This window comes from Beta vulgaris, chromosome 9 (genome assembly GCF_026745355.1).
Source record: "Beta vulgaris subsp. vulgaris cultivar EL10 chromosome 9, EL10.2, whole genome shotgun sequence".
NCBI lineage: Eukaryota > Viridiplantae > Streptophyta > Magnoliopsida > Caryophyllales > Amaranthaceae > Beta > Beta vulgaris.
The window spans coordinates 585,197-608,131 of NC_079210.1; the positions used below are offsets into that span (position 1 = coordinate 585,197).

At 32.1% G+C, this 22,935-nt stretch overlaps 1 protein-coding gene and 1 long non-coding RNA gene across 3 annotated transcripts; one reads left to right on the forward strand and one right to left on the reverse strand.

Moving 5' to 3' along the window:
- The first annotated feature begins 15,587 nt into the window (after positions 1–15,587).
- Positions 15,588–16,622, forward strand: LOC104899911 (uncharacterized). Of its 2 annotated transcripts, XR_791025.4 has the most exons (3): positions 15,646–15,838; positions 15,945–16,012; positions 16,187–16,622. It is a non-coding gene; the product is annotated as an uncharacterized LOC104899911 (long non-coding RNA). The 2 variants fall into 2 exon arrangements; XR_008967649.1 differs by lacking the exon at positions 16,187–16,622 and having other exon boundaries at positions 15,588–15,838.
- A 1,608-nt stretch (positions 16,623–18,230) lies between these two features.
- LOC104902531 (ribosome-inactivating protein PD-L3/PD-L4) lies at positions 18,231–19,917 on the reverse strand. Its single transcript, XM_010690331.4, has 2 exons — positions 19,762–19,917; positions 18,231–19,397 (listed from the first exon to the last, which is right to left on the reverse strand). The coding sequence occupies exon 2, from the start codon at positions 19,366–19,368 to the stop codon at positions 18,466–18,468; it is 903 nt and encodes a 300-aa protein (XP_010688633.2). The 5' UTR covers positions 19,369–19,397; positions 19,762–19,917; the 3' UTR covers positions 18,231–18,465.
- Positions 19,918–22,935: the final 3,018 nt, after the last annotated feature.

Below are 22,935 nucleotides of genomic sequence, written 5' to 3' on the forward strand. Positions count from 1 at the left end.
TTTTGTTAATGTCTGTTGCCCCCTATATTTCAATGGAAGACTTGGAAACCTCACCCATGTTGGGACAATCTTCACATCCGCCGCTATCAAATCAAGCTCAGGTGACCATTGTTTCATAATGACTGGCTTCCTGTCATATAAAATAGGTCCAGCTTCCATTGTCTTCACTTTATCCTTATTGTTCCTAAATCTCACCACAAACACTCCATTGTTCATCATTGAAACTCTATCAATCCCATATTTACCCCATACACGTCTTATGAATCCATCAACAATCCTGAATGGAGATTTAACTCCCAGAATATAACACACTATTGCAGATTTCCAATAGTCTATTTCAGGTTGAATCTCTTCAGCTGAAATTTTAAGCATCTCATTCTCCCCACTTCCATCTCTTTCATTCTGATTTCCAATTCCACCAACAGTTAAATCAACACCCTCCTCCCTAATATTCGCAAATAACGTTTTACTCCATGGATTAGGATTACCTGGGTTACTTTCAAGTTGTTGCATCGGATGAGGAGAGGGGTTCATCACCATTCCACTGCTAGTCGGTCGTTGTGGAGTTCTAATAGAAGCCACCCAACTCTCCATTCTACTCTGTCCAGCTTCAAAGTTAGCTCTATCCTGATTCGATGCCGCCTCATCCAAAGACGCAAGTGATTCTACTTCCACTTCATCATCCTCCGATGTCCAACTTGAGCTGAAACATCCTCAATATCATCCAAGTTCTTCTGCTTCCTAGCATCACCTGATTGTGGTACTCTCTTACTCTTATCTTGCTTTCCTTTATTCTTACTAGATTGATGAGTCTTCTTACTACCATTACCCTTCTTTGAACCCTTTGCCATAGCTTCAGCTTTACGCTGAGATTCAATGGAACAGTAACGCAGTTTTTCAAAAAGCTAGAGAGAAGGAGGAGTTTCTCTCTCTAACACTCATCTTTTTACTTTTCTTCAGACACTCCCTTTTTAGCCCTTGGTTCTAACTTACCCTCGTTTACATAAAATAAAGAAAAAAAAAAAGAGAAGAAAAATGGGAATAAAAAAGAGATATAGATAAAGAAAAGTTCAGGTCTACGAAAATAGTGCTAATAATTAAGAAATTTCCCAACCAAATGTGAAAGAACATAAAGTGTAAAAAAGATAAAATGACTAAGACTATGTTATGTTCAACTTATTTTAACTTATTTCAGAAAAACAAGTTCAGATAAGAAGATAAGTTCAGATAAAATCAGCTAAGACAAAATAAGTTGAATAAAACGGAATAACTATGTAGATAACACAATAAACTAGTATATAAGTTCAGATTAGATAATACGAGTTAAATTCATAAAATATAAGATGAATTTAGATAAGATAAGATAAATTCTGATATAAGATAAAATAAGTTTAAATAAGATAAGATAAATTTTGATAAGTCAAAATAATTTCAAATAAGTCAAAATAATTTGAATCAAACAATGGGGTTGTTTGGCAATCGGTTGTTGGTTGGTTTAGTTGGCTTGTTTAACTGGCTGGAAGCATTGGCTGTACATGTATCGGCTTTTTAAGTTGGCTGTTTAAGCCAGCTGTTTGCAAAAGTGTTTGGCAAAATTAATTGTGGTTGTTGGCTGTTTATTAGAGAGTTTGTGGACCAACAAGACAAAAGTCAATCCAAAAAGCTGCTCCAAGCAGCTTTTTCATTTTGGCTTAAAAGCCAGCTTTTCAGCCAACCAAAAAGCCAATAATTAAATACTTTTTTTGGCTGTTTGACTAAATCGAAAAGTCAAAAGCCAATAAAAAAGTCATTTACCAAACATTGGCCAGTATGTAAGGAAGCATTAACAATGTGAATTAGCTTATGTTGAAAAACGCATAATTGGTAACTTACGAAATTAGAGCTAAGACGTTGAGTGGATGAAGGAGAAAGTGGTAACTACGAGGATGCTTGAAAATTTAGTGTCACAAGTTACAATACACCATCTTCTATAAATTAAATACACACTCAAAAAAAATTTATCTACTCAGTGGGTCAACAACCCACTACTAATAGAAATAAATAAATAGCGGAATCCAATTCATTAGTTTTAATAGATTTTTAATGCTCTATTTCTAGTAGGTTAACTATCCATCGAGTAAATGTAGCATTGCCCATAATGCCCTAGTTATGGCTTAATTAGGGGTAAAAATCTTGTTGTTAGCCGTTCGGTAATGTCTAGGTTCTCATTATTCTGATTTCACGCAGAGGATAAGAAGGTTGACGGTGATGGTTTTATAATTATTATCAATTTGGTAAAGGGTGTCTTTCAGTCGTCAAACTGGACTAAATATTTTAATGGATGCTTATTATTGGACATATTGATATAGCTAACATATTACATATGACATTGTCCAACTAGTTGGATTAATGTATCTATATAGGCCTTTCAGTTGATTAACATAAGAATATCCAATTACATTATATATGTTGCTTCTAGTATTATTCCATTTCAGTGGGGAAAAAATAGGTGCGACACTAAAAGACGAGTAACCTTAAGGAAATGGCTTTCCTAATTACTTTTTGTTTTTAGTCTCTCCTAAAATCTTTGCTCCATTGTCTGTATTTATGATTTTATTAGGGGTATCTATGATTTTAACAGACCTATTAATTTGATTATTAGATTCTATAATTTCAAAACATTTTGTGAAAAGTTAATATTTTGCAAATACATATTAATACGAATATTATAAAATCCCGCATGATATTATTTTCTTACATACTTCCTTTCGATACAATTTGACTTAACACATGTCAATATGCACAACTTTTGACCTATAGTATATTTTGTTATCGATTATTAATTAATAGAGTATATATAGATCTATTAAGCTGATGGTTGTGGTCCCAGGAATAGATCTATATTCTATAGACCAACTCAACCAAAAGCTTAAACTGATGATTGAGACCCCAGGAGTACGTAGATCTATACTCTATCACGCCCTCCCCCAAGAACTCACTTTCAGGACCGCAACCTAGCTATGCTTCATTTCTTACGACTCTCTTCGTCTTTTTTACTTGCTATATTTTTCATAAATAAAATTATGTTTTTACCCTTGATAAACGCTTTATTTCCACTAGTAAACGCATGCTTGATTAAAAGTATCTCTTCCCCAATTCATGTGGTTAACCAAAAATAATCAATGTTTAAGTATATAAATAGTATAATAATCAAATCATTGAAGCTAAGATGCAAATGATGGAAACTAAGGACCCTTGGGTCCAATGGTATGGTTCTTATATTCTTCCTCATGGGAGACCAATAAATCTTGGTGAAAGCAAATTTCAATGTTGGAGGGGAGGAGATTGGGACATACTGGACCTCTAGGTGAGTGGTCTTGTACAAGAGTAGACTATAGGAAATTTTTCTTACCATGGAATTCTCAGAAGAGATCCTAAAAGAAAAAAAGAGATAAATGACGGAGAGATAGGACAAAGATCTAAGAGCTTGTTTGGTTAACGTTCAGATGATGCATGGGAAATTAGAATTCCTAGGAAATAAGTATATGTATTGTTGTTTGGTTGGCAAAAACATGGGAAGTAGAACTTCCTAGGAAGTTCTATTTCCTACAAAATGGAGGAAATAACTTACCTTGGCCCCTCTAGGTGAGTGAAAATTCCCATGAGAAATAGAATTTTCCATGTTCAACCAAATAAAAAAATGTAATTCCTAGGAAGTAAAATTTCTTGGGCAATGCATATTTATGGAAAGTTATACTTTCCAACTTCAACCAAACGAGCCATAAATAAATAAACTAACTAGTTGAACTATAAAGTACTAGAAGCATCATGTGGATCCCGGCTTCGGTGGCTTTTGCATTAGGTTAGTTTGTGCAGGAATTTATAGATGGACATAGCGGAATTTCAGGAAACAATTTCCTAACATCTATTCCCAGACATAATCAAACACATGAATCATTCAATAGGGATTAAGAATTAAACCTTTGTAGCGTGATTTTCCTGTTGTATACAAGCTTTGAAGATCCAAGAGCCCCAAGTGTTGCTCCTCTAATCAGTCCACGAGCACCAGTTGAACACCAACGTTTGCTAGAATTGAAGAGTGAAAATCCTCTTGCTCTTGATGGTATAGGCGTCGGTTTTAGGGAATAGATCTAGGGTTTATCTTTCTATCTCTAGTGAAAAGAAACTGACTGATAAACTGATCGCCTAAACCCTAATATTATATCCTATATATATAATAGAAGAGTCTTAGGCTGGTTAATTAGGAGAATTAATTCTCCTCCTATTCCCTTTTGGACCGGCCCAATCCTAATTAGGATTACTTTGTCCAACTTGTACTACATCGTGTGACCTCATAGGATTAACCTATTTTAGTTATAGGCCCAATCAATATTCTCCTATTAATCATATTTATTCTCTAGCAAGAAAATACGATTACTAAAATAATTAACTTTATTATCTTCATAATAACATTCCTATTTATATTTAGTAATTGTCGGGATGTCTAAGGACTTATTCCTTCAGTTTGTACAGTAGGATATGAGTGAGTAGTGGATAGAACTTCACTTTTATAAGGATGGTCTTAAATGAAAGATGATGATGTTATTTATACATTACATAAATGATATTCCGCACGCTGAAGGCTGTATTCTTCTACATTAACAATACTCCCTCCGTCCTAAAATATAGTTTTTGTTTCTATTTTGAAAGTCAAATTTTGAAAACTTTGACCAAATACTCTAAGTAATGTATATAAAATAACATATTCATGTGGGATCTTGTTAGATTCGATACAATGTTTACATTTATAATATCAACTTTTTATATTTTTTTTACTAATACGAAATAGAAGATATCGTAAGTCAAAGGTACGTCTTGAAGAATGTGAAAAAAAAACATGAACTATATTTTGGGACAAAGGGAGTATTTTTTTAGCCCCTTTCCGAAATTCGTGGTAAGATGAATTTCTTCTAGGCTGTCCTCGCATAGGGCTACTCACCCAAAGGCCTAACAATCCCTAAACCCCTCTCCTTCCAACAATATTAAAATTTTGCTTCCATCAAGATTTGAATCTTGATCCCTGTATATCATTCAATCTAAGGGTCCTTAGTTTCTATATTAACAACATGCGAATCATAGATGTAATAATAAAAATAATAATAATTTCCCAAGGGCTACTATTGTTAGTCGTTGTGTCCAACTATGCGTAGGCAGAGATAACCCTTTTTTTTTTTTTTTTTGCATTGCAGAAATAACTTTAGTAGGCCTTTTCTCTCGATTTGTTTGTTTCAATATGAAATTTGTTTTATAAGAATAGTAGTGGCAGCGCAACTAACCATTGATCTCTATATTACCTTTTTTTTAAGGTAAAATTGTATTAAAAAAATCAAAAACTTGGCTCAAAGCCCCAGACCATAAGTTATTGAGCTAAGTTTCTACCATACTTCATTTAGTTTACATGTATTTAATTTGTTGTTTTAGATTATTCAGTTATTATCACTTTCTGCATTTGTTGTCAAATATTTTATATCAGTTTAAACATATTTCATTACTATATTTTGGTTTATATACATTTTGTATTAGTTTAGGCACATTTCTTATTAATTTATATATATTTATTGCGAGCTTAATTTATTCATATTTATATCGGTTGGTATGTATTTCATATTTAGCCTAATTATAATCTGATAAGAAGATGTGCAAAACTAGTGACAAATATGTATAAACTGATATGAAATATATATAACTTGATGGCAAATATGTATAAATTTATAAACTACTAGATGTTTTCTAATCTATAATTCTAATACATAAGTTTTTTCGTATAAATTGTTAGATCTGATTTTGTGGGTGTAGAAAGTTTATTGTAGATACTATATATAGAGATTTGATTAAGAATAATTAGTATCGCTTACAACTTACAAGAAAATGATAACACAAAACGATATATTCAAAAGTAATTCATATTATTGTGTGAAAATTTCTATGCTTAAAAGCAAAAATTATACTTCCTCCGTTCTGTTTTAAATGAAATATTGGGTGAAATGACACTATTCATTGATCAATTTTGACTCCAATTTATCGCTATTATATAAAGAAAAAACATAGTCAAGTGGGATCTTGTTAGATTCGTCTCGATGCATACTATCAAATTATAACTTTTTATATTTTTTTACGTATACACAACTAAAGATATTAATGACTAAAGAAGCGCATTGGATTGCGTGAAAAAGCAAACGTTTCATTTAAAATGGAACGGAGGAAGTATATATTTTTATGTTAAAAAGAATAATATATAGGAGTCTTTGGAATTTGAAGCTACAGGTGTTATAAACAATGGTAGAGGTGGGAATCATGGCCAAGTCAGCAAATTATGAACGAATCTTACTTCGATCAAATTTTTATTTAGTTGCAACGTTTTGACTTTCACGCTTGCCAATGTACAATTTCAAATCGTTTTATATCTAATTGTATGTAAGTAAAAATTATAAAAATTTGATATTATGAAAGCTTACATCGAAACGAATCAAACAAGACCCCACATGACTATATTTTGTTTAACATATAAATCAATAAATGTGGTCAAATAAGAGAATATGAATAGTGCAATTTGTCAAACGTTGCAACTAAAAGAGAACGGAGGTAGTATATTATTAGTGTCACGTTCATCAGCATAAGAAAATACCATATACGTAGAGCAAATAATTTTCCCGAGATACAACGTGCGTACTAGACTTTGTGTCTCGCTGTCCCCTATTAAAAAAGAAAAAAATGAGAGGAATAATTAGTATCGTTTACAACCTTAGAATATTATAGAGAGCTCAATTAAGCATGATATGTCTTTCTTTTTACTTTTTACTTCTTCCGTTTCATTTTAAATGCAACAAATGAATATTTTATATTTTACAAATAATATTCATTTATTGCATTTAAAATAAAACGGAAGAATTAATTTTTATTTTTAAAAAAATAGTATTTAACATAGATATAAATACAAATAAGGTGTTTTTAATAAGTGAAAATTACACTCTGATTTTGAATAAACAACCTAAAATATTCAACTATATAAATTGAATATAGCTTTTGCTACATTATTTGCAATATTATATTTTTTACCATCGAGAGTGTTTGAAATATGTTTCAAAATAAGTTCCATATACAATATAATTTTACAATTTATGAAAGTATATTTATTTAGATGAACAACAACGTATTATTTATTATTAATTTTAAATACATATAAAATTAACTATAAAAATAGCATATTATATGTACCAATAGCAATTATGCTTTTCAAAATCATACTTTTAAAAATTGAGTTATACTCCCTCCGTTTCCTAAAGATCTTCCCACTTACTGTTCCTACAGATACCAAGGAAAAAAAATCAAGTTGTGTGGGGCATGGTGTGAGTAAAGTAGGAGAGAGAAAGGAGTTAAGATAAATAAACAAATAAAAGGGTTAAAGTAGGAGAGAGAAAGGGAGTAAAATTGAATTAATAATGTAATGGTGGACCATATGATAGTGACATGAGAGGGTAAATAGGGAAATTTGGTTTGCCAAATAAGGAATAAAGCAAAAGAGGGAAGATCTTTTGGAAACACCCTTAAACGGAAAGAGGGAAGATCTTTAGGAAACGGATGGAGTATAAAGATAAAAAATACAAACATATAGTTTTGAAATTATAGCATACCATGATGACATTACATGAAAAATCAAATGAGAGTTTGTCAATGATATTACAGAGGTATTATGCAATTGACTAATTATTTTATTCCTAGAATATTTGTTGTATAAATAATTATTTATGTTTTATTTTTCATATATCTATACGTCAAATTTTATTATTTTCTCAATGAACTTAATTCTACTAAAACTAAATGGGAAATCAAGGTTCGAGGTTCTAGGCTATTTGAGGTCGCAGATCATAAAAAAGGGGAAGTTTGATAAGTCTTGATATGGTCATGATTGATGAATATATTTTTTCTCTTAAATATTATTTTTGATTATTAATTGAGGTTAGTTTTATATTTAATTTAATTTATTCATGATACCATCATTACAATCTTCTTTTTTGCTTTTCCTTCTTCTATTCTATATGCAATAGTGTTTATGTGCTAATAATTAAAGGTTGAAGTTGTGGCTGACACTTATATTTTTTCTCTATTTTTTGTGTCCTACATCTAATAAATTTTTATATTCTACTTTCTTAAAGTATCATTCGGGTATTTTCATGCTAAAAATGTGTTAGCTATTGTTAGTCATACCAATTATCGGAAGATTATTTAATAATATACTTAGCTATAATATTCGACTGAATATTAAAAATATTAAATTTATATATCACAATCACAAATCTAGAAATTAAAGTATAACGATAAATACTTTTTCTGTCTTTTTGTACTGCAACAATGAGTTTGGACATGGTTTGTAAGAAGATAAAAAAATGGTAGTTTAGCATATAAAGGGCTAAACTAGAGCACGAGATAAGTAAATCCTTAATAAAGTAAATACAACTTTATGAGGCAATTTGAGTAATTAATGATGGTTTTATTAATATAAAGTAAAGACGATGTTGTCGACTATAATTACTTTTTTTTTTACCAAAATTGAAGTGATTCAAATAGATGAAACTAGATATAGCAATGGGTAGGATCTGGACAGAGTCCTCTAGGATCCGTATCCATATTTGTTTTTTAAGCAAAGATCTAGGTCCTACCAGAATCCACTAGATAATAAGAATGAGGATCAAGATCCTTATGGATCCTACATATTCAAGTCCTAAACGGATTCAAAATGGATCCTTGCCTATTGTCTTCAAACTAACCTAATTTTCACAATGATTATGGATTTTAAACAATAAAGTCATCTAATATCAACCAAAAAATACATTCAGTTTTTGAAACATAACCACTGCAACTACTTACGAATATTCAATTATCAAACTGTATATTAGTTATCAGTCCAATTTTCGAACTTAATTATCCAGTAAATTCGCAAAAAAATCTCACATTAATTAGAATAATAATAATCCAAAATTCAAGCAAACATCTGTTTTACATGTAATAACTAATATTATAATATTATCAAAATATTATATTAAATTATAATAATATTATAAAAATGGGTAAACGGATCTGGATCTGGGTAATAATTTAGGATCCGGTCCACATTCGTTTTTTAAGGAGGATCCAGATCCTACCCTGATCTGTAGGATCCAAAATCTGAGGACCCAAATTCATCAAAAATGAATCTGGATCCATGAATCTGAGTAGGATCCATTACCCACTGTCATTTCTAGATGAAACTACTCAAAGTAATAATTGTTGCAATAGAAAAAGAATGAAAAAATTATATAACAATTATATTGAAAAATATCTTTTCACATCAACCAAACATCAACAATATTAACAAAGAATTTGCAAAAATAAAATAAACAATAACCCAAGCAGGTGGCATTAAAGAAGTAGGAGCACAAAAGTAGTACTCATGTGGCATTGAAGAAATAATTCAAACGAAAGACGTCATATCATTGTTTTATTCCACTACATTGACAAGCATCAAGCATGCATGGTACAACATCATATTACATAATTAATAATAACTTAAAGAAAACGACGATGGTTGATGCACGGAAGCCTCGTTGTTAAACCAGATCCCCGCAAGTACCTCGAGTGTAGCACACAATATCTGGGCAACACTTAAGATAGTCATTGCAGATCTCGCCTCTTTGTTGGCAGCGCTGAGGTCGATTGATAACCCCCTCAAACATGATGTTTGAGAGGGGAATCTCATATGAGATGATGGTTGCCGTAAGCGGAGTGTGACGCGCCGCCAATGATGGCTGAGCTATGGTGCCTATAACCACAATGGCAACCATGAGTAGCACATTCATGTTCTTACCCATCTCTTTTTTTCTTTCCTACTCTTTGAATCTTAAATATAGCTAATTTTCTCTTTTATGCGGGTATGTATGTATGCGATAGTGTAAGTGACATTGGATATGAGAGTCCCCCATTTTATAGCCGTCTCCACTTGTTTGAATGTGATTTTTTTTCTCAATCTCTGCAGGAGAGCACAATATAATAGTCAACTAAATTATTGTTTCCTAACTACTAAGGATAAGCACGAAACAATAGCAAAGACAAATTTTTTGTTAATCTAGGACCAGCGATTAATACTCCACGTGTTCTCCTAAACAAAGATATTATACAATTTTTTCTCTTTCTAGGACCAGCAAATGATACTGCACGTCTCTTCCTCAACCAAGAAAGATATGAGACATAGTCTCGATATAAACGTCATTCACGTTCTACTCCTTCAATTTTTCTTTACTTACTATATTGTTGTAAACTGTTTTTATGACATTATTTAATCCTTAATATCTCTTATTTCATTTATGTAAAAATTTTAAAATTTTGATATTATGAATCTACACGCCGAGACGATCTAATAAGACCACACGTGACTATATTTTTACTTATAAAATAATTAAAATAATCGGTCAAAGTTAGTGACTTCATTCCCAAAACAACAATATAGCAAAAAGAAAAATAAAAAATGGAGAGACTATTATCTAGAAAGGACAACAACTTTATGGGGTCAATTAGCTTGGTTCGGGCCCAATTACTCCCTCTCCCACAAAGATTTAATTATCTGAACACATTGTTGGAAAGTAATTACTCTCTCCATCTCATAATATAGTGCCTATTTCTCTTTCGTTGAGGTCAAATTTTAAAATTTTTGACCAAATATTCTCACTAATACATACTTTCCCCGTTCTGTTTTAAATGAAACGTTTGATTTTTCACCCAACCCAGCGCGTTTTTTCAATCATTAATATCATTAGTTGTGAATGCGTAAAAATATAATTGTTTTTTAATTTGATAGTATGTATCGAGACGAATCTGACAAGATCCACTTGACTATGTTTTTCTTTATATAATGACGATAAATTGGAGTGAAAATTGATCAATGAATAGTGTCATTTCAACCAATGTTTCATTTAATTGAACAGAACGGAGGAAGTATAAAAAAACATACTCATATAGGATCTTGTTAAGTTCGCATCAATGAAAATTTTTATACTATCAACTTTTTATCTTTTTAATTAATACGAAATTGAAGATATTGAAGGTCAAATGTATATCTTGGAGACCGTGCAAAAAAGAAACAAGCATTATATTATGGGACGATGGAGTATTTTTTATAAGTTAATAATATACATTTTTTTATCAACAAGTCTTTCATAAATAAAGTTGATTGCGAATCCAGACGGATGAAAACGAGCTATAATAAAAAGAGGACTATATAATACAAATATTAAAAATTGATTGTATCATATATACAAAAATGACTATATAAAAGATTAAAGGGTGATAATATCATACAAAAATTGTTTAAGCTATCAAATAAAACCTAATTTATCAAATTAAATAAATATTGACTGTAACATACTATGCATAGTGCGTAGTATGTTATTATACACTTGGTGCATTCAAGTTTTTTTTTTTTTTTTTAATTGAGTGGGAAAGAAAGTGGGGTATTTTTTTATTTATAGAGATAGGATGCTAAATTAATACTCCTTACGTTTATTTTTATTGATCTTTCGCGAGTTTCAGATTTGGAAATTGAAGTTTTGATTTTGAAGTTTTGATTTCGTGATTCCGGCGAGAAAGAAGAACGAGAAAGAAATGAGCAAATTACTGATGAGGAAGATGATGATGAAGCTGCGAAATTTATGATACTTATATACACTCGGGTATATCATGAGTAAACTTAACAGTAAAAATGAAAGTATTTTAATTGATTTGGAACCAAAGAAAAATCCAAACTATCATAACACGAAGAAAGTAGTTGAGAAACTCCAAACATATAGGCGTATAACCATGGGAGTCTAATACACACCCACAAAAATTACATTTTGTATTGGTATTCAAAATGGTTTATTTTAAGTGTTGAAAAGTATATGAGTGGGTACTAATAATTGATTGTATATCTAGTATAAAAAAGTATTCTAATGGTTTCCCTTCAACAAAAAAAGTATCTCAATGGTACTATTGTACGAAGAAAAAATAATATTGGCACAAGAGGCTATTTACTCTAAATCTCTAATGGTACTATTTTGACCAATTTGTATTGTACTATTAAAAAATATTTAATTGCTATCAGAAATTATTTATCAACACATTGTATTCAAGAGTTTGTTTTCAAGTCTTCGAAAATACGAGTACAAACTTAGTGATGATAGGTGGGTTGGTTTGCATGTTGTGGCTCGATCGAAAAGAAGTGGGAGACGTACTGTTTGCGGCTACTCGTAGGGTGAGAGCATGATGGCCCGTTGAAGTTGCGGAGGGGAAAGCGTTATGCCTTGCAATCAAGTTGGCTCGGAGCCATGAGTTACAAAATGTCATATTTGAAACTGATTGTCTTACCATCGCTAATACTCTAATAGGTTGTCGAGGGCTACTATCCCTTTTTCCTGATTTACATGCTGTGTTAGAAGATGCTTTATTTTTTAGCAAAAACTTTGTATCTGTTAAGTCGTCTCATGTGCTATATGATGAAAATTGTGTTGCCTATCAATTTGGTGTCGAACAACGTTGGGAGTCCCATTATCCAGTGGAGGTATCTCCTTATGTTCTTATAGACACTTTGTCCATTAATGCACCTATTGTTTTCCTATTAAAAAAACCTACGAGTACAAACTTTTTAAGTGTAGTTGAAAATTTAGCCTATGAACCAGTTCATAAAAGTCAGATACCCGTCAATGTTTTTTGCGTCGGGTTAGGGTAAGGCTAGATTGGACTAATAAGCAGCAACAAGTTTGAAATATGTTGATGTAAATGAAAAAGTGTGACAAATTTCAAACTGAAAATGACTCCATAACTGTTGCTAAAAATCAAATTTATTAACCCCTTACTTCCAACTTGGAAATTCCTAAAGCATTATATTATTAGTCTATCTTAGGAAGTTCCCACTCCAAATACCAAATCTGACAACTCCAAGTCAGATCCGATCCAATCTTCAAAGCATACACTCCTCCATACAACGACACTACACCAACTTTAAACAGAAATTTTAAATCTACAAAATTTATAGAGGGTTGAAATCTTAGAAATAAAACAATATTTTATTCATCTTTATATTTTTAGGTTACAATTTCTAATATTTTGATCATTTAATTCGATCTCCACATATATTATGCGATTAACAAAAAATCTTGATCACTTTGAATAAGAGCCTTCAGACTTGATTTTTCCAAGGACGTTGACGTAGAATATTTGAACAACATGTACAAATATGATCTTCTTGAATAAGGCCTTTGGGCTTGATCTTTGGTGCTTGTTCATCCAAAGTCCGGACATAGTTTAATGTGACAGGTAGGGAGAGTATTTGAGAGCTTTAGGTTTTACCTCCTCTTTTCTCCTCCTTTGTGGAAAATGATAAAAGGGGTCTATTTAGAAGTGGCAAACGGATCGGGTCATCATCGGTCAACTTTGTCTTCGAGTTAAGTTCAGGTCGGGTCCATTCGGGTACGAGTCCACGAAATTTCGGGACACATCGAGTCGGTTACATCGGATTGGGTTAGGTCAGTCGAGTAAGAATGGATCGGGTTTATATTATGTTGGATATGGTTTTAGACGATTCATGGCGATGCGAATTCGAGAATTTCTTCGCTTGTTTAGTGTCGCACTAGTTCAAAGGACAATCCTTTTGGGAGGTTGTTCTTGTCCAACATTGATGAGTTGGTTTCGGAGTGGGAGGTTATCGGTATTATGGTTCAATATGAGCAGATTATACGAAAAGGCTGTATTATTAAAAAATAATCAAAAGGTACAATTAATTTGAGTGAACAGACCAAAGGTCAGATTATTAGAATTAATTTTTCCAACAAATAGACGACATGTGTTATTCTTCTAGAGGCGACATTTGATCACTCAAATGATGGTCTACTTTTGGCCACAATCAATAGGACTTAAAATTTTTCATATGGTTCAAATTTAAAGATTTTTGTCTCTAAAAATAGTTTCATACTTTCCATCTTTCAAATTAATTGCAACACTATTTCTATCTTGTAAATGTCAAATTAACTACAACATTACTTTATATGGTAATAAACTAACTCTCTCTTTCCTTCTCCTCATCATGAATCAAAATTTTTAACTTGTTGTGTCTCTCTTATCATCATATGGTCCCTCTTTTTAATTTTATATATCTTTCTCATCTTTATAATTGACATGCACTTCATCCTTAAATCCTTTATCTACCACCCCCACCCCCACCACCACCACATTGCAAATAATTTAGAATAAAGACAATACGTATAAGGTGTTGTTTGGTTGACATTGTTTAGCATATGAATTAAGCTGGAATTCTTAGGATTTGAAATTTTTTTGGTGTTGTTTGGTTGACAAATTCATGGAAAGTAGAATTTCTCATAAAGTTCAACTTTCCACAAAATGGAGGAAATTACTTACCTAGGGGGCTTAGGTAAGTGGAGATTCTCATGAGAACATTCACTTCCCATGAATCACCAAACAACATTTAGCAATTCCTAAGAAATAAAATTACACGGAAAAATAAAATTTCGAGGAATTTACACTTCCTACATTCAACCAAACGAGCATTAAGTTAAGTATATGATATTCTTCACGTGAGTAAACGCTCCCTGGCCGAGAAAGTTTGGAGGTGGGACTCTATTCAAGTGCATTTAGCCAATAGGTTATGTTTTTGGGTAGCCCAACTTTTTCGTGCATCACTCTCACACACACACACACAGAGATATATATATATATATATATATATATATGTATGTATGTATTTCTAGTACATGCATAGTACACCCATGATACACTCAAGGTAATACATAATGTAATAAATTCTCCCAATGAGTAAATTTTTTATCATTTATAAGAGCTTATGTTCTAATCATTTTACTCATTTCTCTCCTTCTCTTTTTTATTCCTCTTTTTCTTCATTATTTCTCTTACTTATAATTTTCTCTCTCCATCATTGTTTCTTTACCTCCGAATTTTCCTCTCTTCCTTTCTTTCTCATCTTCAAATTTCTCTCTTCTGAATTGTATTTTACATCCAAATTATTCTCCTACATTGTTTATCTCTCTCTCCTTCAAATTTGTAACCTTCATTAAAATTAATGAATGACAAAAACAAATATTGAAGCTCTAAATTTCATCAATGACGGGAATTAATTTCATATTTGAGAATGAATGTTAGAGTTTTCAAAAGATTTCAAGGGTGGAATTAATGATCGATAATGTAAAATAAGATGATTTAAGAATCAACACTAGTTTTATATTTCTCTTACCTTCAAATTTCTCTCTCCTTTATTGTTTCTCACCTTCAAATTTCTCTTTCCTTTCTGGTTTCTCTCTCAACATGGTCAATCAAATTGACGAATTGTAAAATATGATTTGAGAAAGTTGGGCTTCTTCAATGGCAAAAAAAGGGTTTTTTGTCCCAAACTACCTTTAATTTTCATATTTTTGCGAGAAACTACCTTATAAAATTTTTATTGTCCTAAACTACCTTACTTTTAATGTTTTGTTGTTGACAACTACCTTATGCCGGTTTCCGGCGTAGACTTTTTTTCCGATCATTTAATATCACATGCTTAACACGTGACCTCTATAAATTTTTTTAAAAAAAATTCCCCAAACCCATTTTCTCCATTTCTTGTTCTCATTCTATCTCTCTCATCTTATATTGACCTAATTTTTATTTTCCCCGTGAAACAATTGGAACTCAAGCATCAAGCATTTACTTCACACTTGCATTCAATCCACTGTAGTGTATGGTGGTTGGAGAAATTCAAGTGGCAGCAAAGACAAAACATGGGGTAAGTGTTTTTTTTATTATTTTTACTTTTCGTTCTTCAACCTTCTTTAATTTGGTTATTCTCTGACAAGTTAATTTCATTCCCTCAATTATCAAATTTTACCCAGAATTTTTGCCAAATTCGGACTATGGGCACCAAAAAAGGGATGAATTATACAAAATTTCAGAAACCCAGGTACAAATCTCATCTTTTGCCCAATTTTTAGTTTTTGTTTGAATCGGTAAAATAAATTGGTGTATATTGATAATGAATGATAATTATTCAATTGTTGAATACTGTGATTGGAAAATTGTTAAAGGTGGTTGTTGTTGTTGCTACTTACATTTACATTATACTCAATTGTTGAAGAAGCAAAACAAGTGTTCAAATTGTGGTGGTCTTGGCCACAACAAGAAAAAGTGCAAAAAACCACCAAACCAACTGCTCCAAAGTCTAAAGGAGGAAAGCCAAAGTCAATAGATCCAGTGGTGCAAAATATAGAGAAGAAGAAGAAAAGAAAGAGGAAGGGCACTGGTGATCAAGTTCAAACAAGCACCCTGCAACCCCACAACCAAGTCAGCCATCTCAATCCAGCTGCATTTCAACAGTGGTGCTTGATTTTGCTAGTCAAACATAACTTAGCTTTCACTCAATTAACTTAACTACAAGTTGCTTTTCAAATTTGATGTATTTTCGAGTAAACTTATGTATGCTACTACTATGTAAGCATTTTATGTATGCTATGTATTTTGTTTTTGCCTAAAACAATTGGCAATCATTTGACTATTATGGAAGTTTTTTATTCGATCAGTTAATAAGTAGGTGCATGTATGTATTTGCATTCATCACTTGATATTGTATTTGCATTCATCATGCAAGACAGAATGTAGCAAAATTAGTATTTTCCATTCATATGAACATATGATCGAACTGCAAAGACTTGATTACACCTACTAATTTCTCTAATCATACTATGCCTACCAGCAACAGTTGCTTCTGTTGCCCAAAAAATTCCGCACATTTAAGAAATAAATGAATAGGAAAAAAGTCAATATCGTAAACCGACATAAGGTAGGTCTTAACAACAAAATGGTAAAAATAAGGTAGTTTCTCGCAAAAACTTGAAAGTTAAAGGTAGTTTGGGACAAAAGTGAAAATGAAAAATAATGGGATAGAGAGGTCACGTGCTAAACATGTGATATTAAATGATCGGAAAAAAAAAGTCTACGCCGGAAACCGGCATAAGGTAGCTGTCAACAACAAAATGTTAAAAGTAAGGTAGTTTAGAACAATAAAATTTTTATAAGGTAGTTTCTCGCAAAAACATGAAAATTAAAGGTAGTTTGGGACAAAAAACCCGCAAAAAAACAAATATTGAACTTTTAGAGTTTATCAATGGTGGACTTATTTTCACATTTGAAACCAAGTTTAATTTGTTCATTTTCTCAAATGAGCAGAAATATTTACCCATCAAAGAAAGTTGTATATGTGCTCATTTACGCAAATTAATGAGAAGAATTAAGCAATTAGAAATGAGTAGAATGTGGATCATTTGGAGAATTTCAAATGAGCAATGAACAAAAAAAATAGTCTTGAGTGCACTATGAGCATGGTACACCCGAATTTACTATAAAATTTCTCACTTCCCTCCTTCCTTTTGTGTGTCCCACTTAAATGTCCACGACTCTCCAATAAAGCATATATTTGACTGTGAGTATACATATTTACATATTAGTAAAAATTATGAGAAATTGATATTTTAAAATTTTAGAGGATTCTAACAAGTTCAACATGATTATATTTATATTTATACTTTTATAAATCACTGAAGATGACAAAGCTTCTGAATTTTAGAAAAAAAAACATATAGAATAATTAGCAAAAACAAAGAAGGTAATATGTGTTCAACTTTCACAATTGCCAACACATAACATTGACCATTAAAAAATTATAACAGGAAGAAAAAAAATTTACATAATGTGATATTTCGAATATGTTTATACGATGAACTTAAACACATGATTATTTTTTCTTTGTATAAACTATAATTTATGGTCAAAGTGAGCTATCTATGCAAAAGTGTCAAGTATAAAGTATGTGATTAAAAGAAATGAAGAGTAATTATACTAATTCGTTAATCTACACAGTTTGACTTTTATGCTTGTATGAACAGTTAAATATAAAAAGTGATATTTGGAAACTTTATGTTGAAAAAAATCCAAAAAATCCCAAATGACTATATTTTTGCTTAGGTATAATTCACAAATGATAGTTAAAGGGAGATACTTAAACAGTGCCAAAGTATAAAGTGAGTAAATCAATAAGAAATTAGGTCGTATAACGTTGATGATTATAATTAATAATTTCTAACATGTCACGATAATTGAAATATCTAATTAAGTGTAGAGAGTGATGATATTTAAAAATGTAAAACATGCAAAAATGATCCAATTGTTTGTAGCAATCCTGCGTTGGATTGAAATACTAGTTTCCCTTCATGTATGTAGATGGGGATTACAACTTACAAACTAAACACAATGTTGCTGCCTTATTTTTCTGTAACACCAATAATGTTCACACATAATACATTGGCTTATAGCAAAACGTGTCTAGTTACTCTTCACTGACGCAACCCACCTTGTTCTGATTCACAATTCAACTTCCTCATTCTTGGCTTTGAAAAAAGTCAAGAACATGTCATAAAATAGAGCTACTAGCTTCTTGCCTGAGTATTTCAAGAGCCCCATATCACCTTCTATGTCTTTAACTTTTGACACTTTCCATGCCTTACCCTGAGCATCCAGTAAATCAAGCTCAGGTGAGATTACTCCTTTCTTTGAATTCTTAATACCTTCACTAATCTTTCCCCAACGATTTTCCAATCTCGTCGCTTTCGGATCTGGGATTATAGATGTATCAAAATTATCTCGAATCATGTCTTCTATATACTTAAATCTTGCTGCTTCAGAAACCATTTGGATCAAAACAAGCATTAACTTCGCTTCTTTTGGATCAACACCTTTTTTTTTGTCAACCTTTAATCCATAAACGTAGTTGACTAACACTTTTAATTTCTCAACTCCTAAACCCAAATTGCTTCTTTTAGCTTCAGCCTTACCCTCAATTGCATCATACGTGTTAGCATAGTGCATATCAAGACGATTTTTATCACCATTAGCCTCTGGGAAAAGACTCTTCTTAGCAGAATCGGGAGTATTAGTGAAAAAATGTGCTCTAGGCTTTCCCTCAAATTGGTCAAGATAACCATCCAAATATAAATCGTTTTTATTCAGCGCAAAAGTGATTTTCGATCCTTCCGGTGTCTTGATATCAACAAGAAGATACTTTGGTGGATTTGAAGGTGCCGCAATTACTGGTAAATTCGTGTCACCATACTTAAGTTTTGGATCCTTCACTTTATCACGCACATCGCTCAACAGTTTGGAGTAGATATTCTTGGTAGCACTACCCAAGTCGAAAGTTAGATCGGCTGCGCAGCTTGGTTCAAGGACTAACCATATCGATATCACTACTGCAAGCCACACCCTCATTCTATCTTTCCTTCAGTTTCTGATTTTACCTGTCAAAAAGTATTACCATTAGATTGGATCAAACACGATCAAAATTTGTAAAGTGCCACAACGTAGAATTTAAACAAGTAAAAATTATTATAAGACTTTTTGGTGTATAGACACTTGGACAGTTGCTCAAAAAAAAAAAACTATATATGATGTAGAGAGGATTCAACTAAATGATTTGACCAACACCCCGGAACTTTATCAACTAATTAAGCTTGTTAACATGAGCAAAAAATATTACAGTAATTGCATGTATTTCAAGCTAATACAGATGCATTACATACAATAAACATTAGCGACAGAAAGAAGAGGTTACTAGTAAGTAGTAACAGATTTATGGTGACAATCTCATGCAGCTTGGCTTACCAATAATATAATAACTGATAAGGGTTCAGTTGTGCTGGTGATTCGGAGAGCGTTGGAAGGGTGAGGGATATTAAGGGATGGGAAGGCGCTGCGTTGTTCCATATATCATCTCACCCATTTAAATAGGAAAAACGAGCGGACAACGAAAAAAAAATCTCATCTGTATGGGTAGTACCACAACTCTACTTTCGCACATACACACTTAGGTGTTCGGCATGAAACTCTTCAGGACGCGAACTCATTAAAGTGGGCCAAACCATCCCTAGTAATGGATCGGGATGATGCTCGCGGGCCACCGAAAAGGATAAATAAGGGAATCTTTCCTCCAGTCAACTCACCTCAATCGTACCCGTTTGAAAAGATTGCGCATCCTGTCAGATAAACAATACTCCTACAAATAGCCAAATTATACTATTCTGCAGTTACATTCTCTTACATACTAAAAATAGCTTATCTCTCTCTAAATCCTTCGTGGACACTTACTGACTTGTGCGTTGAAGGGGGTTTCCTCGCATCCCCTTGAGGGTAGCTCACGTTTGTTTTTTTGCAGCTCACCGGTCTCGGGGAACCCCTAATCACCGATGAATATTCTAAAGGTCCACCACCATTTCAACACCGAAACATCATACTTTTTTTAAATAAAAACTAGTCTTTCAGATCGGACAATGTCTCAACAAATTTTTTTACTATGTCAAAATGATAGGGTTATTTCTTTCGATCTTATTGCTTATTGCTATATTAATTACTTTTTAAAAAAAAAAAAATTATTCTATAAGCCAACTCTTAAACAGTTTGATTTTCTCGTAAATAGAGTAAAATACTCTCAGTGACATCATAATTAATTTTATAAAGGATGAAAATATTATTTAATAAATCTTAAATCATAAATATATAGCTAAATTTCTCTCTTATTATTCCTGCATCAAACAACAAATTCTCTCTTATTCGGAGCGTGTATGCGTTGGTGTGAGTGACATTGCACATGAGAGTTCCCATTTTATAGCCGTCTCCACTTGTTTCAATAACGGTAATATTTTTTCTCGATCTCTTCTGGAGAGCTCATTATAATAGTCAATTAAATTATTGTTTCCTACGGACAAGCATGAAATAATAGCAAAGACAATTTTGTTGTTATCTAGGACCAGCAATTAATACTCCACGTGTCCTCCTAAACAAAGATCATATATCTCTTTTTAGGACCAGCAAATTAATGATACTCCACGTCTCTTCCTCAACAAAGATATGAGACAATAGTTAAGGATAGGAGCTAGCTCAAGTGGGTAGAGCGCTCCCCCTTGGCCCTTGAGGTCAGGGGTTCGATCCTTACTCCCAGCATTATGCTGGGGTATTTCCTTAGCATGCTATGCATGCCTTACCAGCCAAATGTGTGTAGTTCCTACAGGCTAGTAACCTGGTAGGGGTTAGCTCTTGGGCTAACTTAATTTCCTAATCAAAAAAAAAAAAAAAAAAAAAATAAAAATAAAGGCTGGATATAAACGTTATTCACGTTGTATTATCTAGAAAAAGGACAACGATTTATGGGGGGTACAAATGCATTTGCTTGGTTCGGTTCCAATTACTCCCTCTCTAGTGGTGTCAGAAAGACAGGATCAGACCTGATACTAAATCGATTTCAACGTGGTTCGACTTATGAGGTTCAACCTCCAAACCTAATTTAACCTGACTTGTGATCAAGTATACTTAACAGGCACCTAGCTAGCAAGATCATATTCTGACTTGACCGCACCTACTTGCATTTAAACCTGAACCTGACTCTAACGCAACCCGATATTAACCCTAAACCCGATCAGACCCAATAAATACCCGGTTGAAGCTAATTTGTTTATGATCCACCCGGATTCAACTAGAATTAGGTTGAACCAGATAAAATAAGATCTTCCTGATTTGATTCTATTTTTGAAACCAACCTACTTGCACGACTAGACTCAACAAAATTACTAATTCAATTATTGTTCTATATCTACGAAATTATTTAAATATGTTAATTTAATCTTTTAAATATATGTCATATCATTCCTTTAAAACTATATATAAGTTGGTACTATTTAGAAGTATAGTTATTTTCGATAACATGATATTTTAAAATATTACAATTGATACATTTATAAAAATTAAAAAAATAATTGATATATTACGAAAGGAAGGCAAGTCATGAATTTCTTTTTTCACTATTGTATCACCAACGAATAAAAATATATTAGACTTATGGCTTCTAATATCAAACCAAAATGATTACTTGAATTAACCAAAACCTTTACTTAAATTAACCAGCAAATATTACGTGAGTTAACTTACTTAAAATCAAATCAAAATCAAATTACAGAATAAGAACAACAAAAAAATCAACGAAAATAACATCAAAAATTACAAGTAAATTAACAACGAAATACAAAGGAAATCTGAATATGGATATAAGAATTAACAACAAAATTACAACAAAAAACAAAAAAAAACATAGAAAATAACAACGAAATAAAAAATGCACACGAATACAACACCTAACAACAACAACACATTGTCGACAATTTGTACAATTAAGTAAAAAAAAATCCTCATCAACCCAGTAGGTCCTCAGAATCGTCATTTTGAGCAACATAAATTCGTGATCTAAAATAAACATCAATTAACTAAAAATTATGACTTACAATCAACTTAAAACATCAAAAACAAAAACTTACTTACCACCCTCCAAATAATCTAAAACTACCAGCAAATCTAGCAAATGAAATGGGTATTGAAAAGAATAAGAAAAACACAAAGAAGTTGGAAAATGAAAGAAAATGGAAGGTTATAGTGAAAAAAGAGATGAAGATGAACAATGAATATTAACAACTAGATTCATACTTTGTCTAGATCTAGCGAATGCAAGGGAGTTTCGTTTACATCGTGTGATCTAGTAAAGAATGAAAACGATCAGGGTTGCGAATAGCGATAGGGGTAAAGAGAGATTGTAAAATTTTATTAGGGGAGACCATGCGACGATCAGAGGCGACCTCTTAAGGATCCTGTGTGGCACGTGCCCCACCAAAAATATCAATTTTCTTTTTTATTTTTTAACGTCAGACATAATTTTACAATAGGATAAAATAGATATCTGCGCATTATAAACACACAACGCAAGTTCCGCAAGTGATAATTCCTCTCTCAACTTTT